The 5,108-nt window shown below is 50.8% G+C and overlaps 1 protein-coding gene across 2 annotated transcripts; it reads right to left on the bottom strand.

The window, feature by feature from the left end:
• Positions 1 to 453: 453 nt before the first annotated feature.
• CXCR4 (C-X-C motif chemokine receptor 4) lies at positions 454 to 4,453 on the bottom strand. 2 transcript variants are annotated; one of them, XM_028101352.2, is made up of 2 exons: positions 4,331 to 4,453; positions 454 to 2,042 (listed from the first exon to the last, which is right to left on the bottom strand). In XM_028101352.2, the coding sequence occupies exons 1-2, from the start codon at positions 4,343 to 4,345 to the stop codon at positions 996 to 998; spliced, it is 1,062 nt and encodes a 353-aa protein (XP_027957153.1). In that variant the 5' UTR covers positions 4,346 to 4,453; the 3' UTR covers positions 454 to 995. The 2 variants fall into 2 exon arrangements, with proteins under 2 accessions (XP_027957153.1, XP_027957154.1); XM_028101353.2 differs by having other exon boundaries at positions 454 to 2,038; positions 4,331 to 4,444.
• Positions 4,454 to 5,108: the final 655 nt, after the last annotated feature.

Genomic DNA, 5,108 nt, shown 5'->3' with positions numbered 1-5,108 from the left:
CACAGCACAGACCTGGATTATACAAGGGGTCAGTCGTAGTAAAATCGAAAACATGGTGGGTTGCAGACCTTTTCTCATTTACACACACTTATCCTTCAGAAAGATTCTTTTTCATAGGAATAGGAAACTGGCTGGACATTTCTAAAGTCTAGGAGTTGAAAGTGGTTGAGACTTAAGATTCTGAAGACAGATTCCCTGGTTTGGGATACTGGCTGTGCTGCTTACCATGCCTTTAACCAGGTCACTTGGGATTTCTGTGCCTCAGTTTCCTGCTCTACAAACTGTAGTTCTACTATTAATAATTGAGCCAGAGTTCCTGTCATAGAATTATGATAAGGGCTAAGCAAAATATTACAACAACCAGGACAGGACCTGACATGCCATAAATATATTATTATTTTTGACTCCTGTTAGCCAAAGGAATGTCAACAGAACTCAGAACATAACGCTGACTAAGTTTATCATGAACTTTTATTAACAACTTAATACAAGACTGTACATTGTAGGTGCTGAAATCAGTCCACTTCTGAAAACTGAAAAACCAGCATTTCTATACCACACCAGGCTTTGGTTATAAGTGCCACCTTCTACAGCAAAATCACATAGTGTAACCAAACAATTTAAGAACAGGAAAAATAAAATGTTCCACTGGAATGGAGAGATTATTTATGTACAAACAGCTGAGGATCATTTCTAGCTTAAGTGATTCACTACACACTCTGGAATGTTCAGTTCCCTTTTCTACAGTCCTACAACCAGACATACAGCAACTAAGAACTTGGCCACAGGTCCTGCCTACAGACATTCATCCACATGAAAAACAAAAAAAAAACCACATTTATATAAATAAGTCAGTTAAACCTCACAAAAACTAAAGAAACACAAGAAAAAAATCCAATAAAAAACTGTACAGTTTCGGTCAGTCTTTTATATCTGAAAAAATGTGTAACATAAAAAAAAAGTTCTTTAATGTATACAAGTCTTTTTGCTCAGTGTTAGCTGGAGTGAAAACTTGAAGACTCGGACTCGGTTGAAACAGAAGAATGTCCTCCCCGCTTCCCTTTGGAAAGGATCTTGAGGCTGGACCCTCTGCTCACAGAGGTGAGTGCATGCTGAGCAGAGGTTTTAAATTTGGCTCCAAGGAAGGCATAGAGGATGGGGTTCAGGCAGCAGTGGAAAAAGGCTAGGGCCTCAGTGATGGAAATCCACTTGTGCACAGTGCTCTCAAACTCACATCCTTGCTTGATGATTTCCAGGAGGATGAAGGAATCAATGCTGATCCCAATGTAGTAGGGCAGCCAGCAGGCAAAGAAAGCCAGAATGAGGATAACTGTGGTCTTGAGGGCCTTGCGCTTCTGGTAGCCCTTAGAGTGTGACAGCTTGGAGATGATAATGCAGTAGCAGGACAGGATGACGATGCCTGGCAGGATAAGGCCAACCATGATGTGCTGGAACTGGAACACCACCAACCACGAGTCGTTGGGATAGAAGCGGTCACAGATATACCTCCCATCGGCCTCCCTGACATTGGCAAAGATGAAATCAGGAATGGTCAACAGGAGAGCAGGTATCCAGACGCCAACGTAGACCACCTTTTCAGCCAACAGCTTCCTTGGCCTCTGACTGTTGGTGGCATGGACAATAGCCAAGTACCGGTCCAGACTGATGAAGGCCAGGATGAGAACACTGCTATAGAGGTTGACTGTATAGATGACATGGACTGCCTTGCACAGGAACTTTCCGAAGTACCAATTCGCCACAGCATCAACTGCCCAGAAGGGAAGCGTGAGGACAAAAAGGAGGTCTGCCACAGACAGGTGCAGTCTGTACTTGTCTGTCATGCTTCTCAGTTTCTTCTGGTAACCCATCACCAGGATGACCAATCCATTGCCCACTATGCCAGTCAAGAAGATGATGGAGTAGACCGTGGGCAGAAAGATTCGGTTGAAATGGGCATTTTCCTCCCGGAAGCAGGGTTCCTTCATGGAGTCATAGTCGCCTGAGCCCAAGTCATCTTCTGTGTAGTTATCTGAAGGGTCTATCTGCAAAAGAGGCAAGGGAATGGACATTAACTTTCACGTTCAGCTGGCATTCTCCCAAGTTCAAAAAAATGTTTCTGCAATTTTTAAATAGTAATTTATAAAACTAACTCATCCCAGCCTTCTTCAGGACATTCTGCTCCCAATGAAATAGTGAGGGAAGAGCACAAGAGAATTATTATAGACTCCTACGACCCTCCTCCCTATCCTCCCCCAGAGTCAGTTCATTATATCCTTCTTTAGTAGAACCAATTACAAAATTCTTTGTTTAGAACAAAAGGGCGCTAAGATTCTGAGGGTTTCAAAGTCACATCTTTGCTAACTGTTCCACCCCGCCCACTGGGGAAGAAAAAAACCTTGGGAGGGAAAATACCAAAACAAAACACAAAGAGGCCACTCCTAGGCTGCGTGGATGGGGGGTGGGTGGGGGCGGTGGGGGTGCAGGTGAGGAGTGGGAATAGAAGCTTGTGTTCTGAGGAGCTGGGATTAATTTTCTATATGAAGATTCACCAGGACAGGGAAAAGGGGAGGAAGGAGCTGGGCGGGGGAGCAAAACTTTCTCCTAAGGCGCAAAACATTGTCTTCCCCTCGCTTGTCTAAACACAAACCATTCTGGGCGCCTGGGTGGCTCAGATGGTCTGCCTTCAGCTCAGGTCATGATCCCAGAGTCCCAGGATCGGTCCCGCATCGGGCTCCCTGCTCCTTGGGAGCCTGCTTCTCCCTCTGCCTCTCTCTCTCTCTGTCTCTCATGAATAAATAAATAAAATCTTTAAAAATAAATAAATTAACACACACCATTCTGTACTTCAAGCAACATGTAATGGGGAAGGAGAATACGCCTTAAACGAAGAGTCTTTAGCGCTTGGGCTATTGAACAGGGGTGTTAGAAGAGGATACTGCCCCACACACATGCCCGCAGCTGGTGCCCCTCAGGGGCATGGGTGTCTCTGGCGCGTTTCGGACGTTAGGGAGTGCAGCATTTTACTGGGAGGGGAAGGTCACGGGGTCTGCACTCAGTCCTCGCCCCAAGTTTCATTTCCTCACTCTCCCGGATCGCTTCCCACCCCGCCACTGACCCAGTAAATGGGGTCTGCAGCTGGAAGCCTCCAGGCGGAGGGCGCACCAAGGGCCGGGTGGTCCAACTCCCGACCTCCGCGGCTGCCCACCACGCCCACGCCCACCGCCAGCCGCAGCAGCTCCCAGGGTTCGGCCCGGCAGCTCGCCAAGTTCAGTCTCACAGGGTGCTGGGGAGGGAATGGGCGGCTCCTCCGTAAACGCCTTTGAATTGCGCGCCGCTGGGGGAAACTAAAAGCCTTCCTGGTAAGGGGTTTTCAAAAGTCTCCAGGAAACCACCAACGGTTAAAAAGCGCAATTGGGATCGATGAGAGCCAAACGGTCTCCCCACTTGCACCTGCCCGTCTGCGCCGCAACTACCGCCAACCCACTTGCCCTCCCAAGTCCTCACTCCACCCCGATCCCCGCCGAGCACACCTCTCGGTCATGCTGCGCAGTGACTGCTTAATACTCCTCCCTCTGTACTATCCCAAACTACCGAACCCCGGGGTCCACTCGCGGCGCTTCCGATGCCCGCGAGGTCTCTCCCTCAATCCCAAGGCGCGCGGGCTGCTCCTGGCCACCTCCCTGCTGCGGCCAATTCTCAGACCTCTCTCAGGCAAGCAGCACCTTGGGTCCGCCCGCCTTTCCCGCCCTCTGCTCACTGTGCGGTGGGCGGGGGGGGGGGGCCGCTAATGACACAGCTCCTCAGGCGGTGCAGAGTTTAGCGAACACGCGCCTAGCCTCAAGAGTGGTCCGCAGGAGCTTTTGCCTGAAATTAACCAGGGGTGCCGTCTGGCTCTGGGAACTCAGCCGCAGCGCACCGCCCTCCACCTCTAAATTCAGATCTAACTTAAAAGCAACCCTTCCCCTCCCCTGCGGGAGAGACCTTTGGTCGCTGTCCGGGGGCAGGGCGCACGCCTTCTCTGCACTTGTGCACGGAACGTTCTTATGTTTGCAAACAGCGTGCAACCCTAGCGCGCACCGCAGGACTCAAGGGGTAGACACATGCAGCCACCGAAAAGGTCCTTCCAGTCTTTTCTCCTCTACTTACAAAGTAAAAGATTCCAATCCTACCCCCCTCCTCCAGCGTAACCAAGCACACGAAAACTCCTTTCCACGCTCCTTCTCCGGGGTACCGGCACCTCCCCTGTTCTGGTCGCTTCTGCCCGCTCGGAGAGCGCTCTAAGTTTACGTGTTTGTACGTTTAAGAAAAAGCAGGTTGAAACTGGACTTACACGGAACCCGTCCATGGTAACTGCTCGCTCTCCAGCCGCAGTGGCTACTGGAGCAACCAAGTCGTCGGGGTCACTTTGCTACCTGCTGCCGCAGACAACAGACTGAAGTTTCTGGGTGAAGCTGGACTTTTATAAAAACACGCTTGGCAGGCGGCGCATGCGCCGCGCGGGTGCACGGGCGGGGCAGGGAAAAGGGAGGTGGGGTGCGGGAGAGGGGCCAGACGTGGGGGAGGAGGGCTTCTGGGAGGGGCGGGGGCAAGCACTCCTGCAGTCCCAGTGAGGTTAATTGGGGTAAACCTGGGAATCCCCTGAGCGGCTGCTGTTAGCTGGAGGTCACCTTGTGAGTCTTGAGCTGTGGAGGGCCTCCCGGAGGCGTTCCCAACTTGGGAAAGCTGCTTGCGCCTGAAGGGAGGTGGGAAGCGCGGGCGACCAACGCGTCCCTATGTGGCGCATCCATCCTTGCTCACGTGGATGGAATTCCAGACCCGGGAATGCTACAAATGGAGACACTGAGGCCCGGAGAAGGGTAGTGACGTGCCAGAATAACCCAGCCAGTAGGCGGCAATGCTGGAAGGGGGTCCAGCGTCTGACTCCATTCCCTGCGCTTTCAGCAGATGCAGTCCATTCAGAAAATAAAATGATTCTTTGGAGCACAACTGTATGTAACTATACACGCACCCACAGTAGTAGTACCGGCATCAGGTATACATAATAAGGAAACACTTTCAGAAGAGGGTAGGATTATTTGGCATAATTAGGGAGGGAGCCGGTGATAGAG

Source organism: Eumetopias jubatus, unplaced genomic scaffold (genome assembly GCF_037043125.1).
Source record: "Eumetopias jubatus isolate StellerSeaLion01/CBP00866 unplaced genomic scaffold, mEumJub1_p1.0 scaffold_3, whole genome shotgun sequence".
Taxonomy (NCBI): domain Eukaryota; kingdom Metazoa; phylum Chordata; class Mammalia; order Carnivora; family Otariidae; genus Eumetopias; species Eumetopias jubatus.
This window is presented reverse-complemented; position numbering and strand designations above follow the sequence as displayed.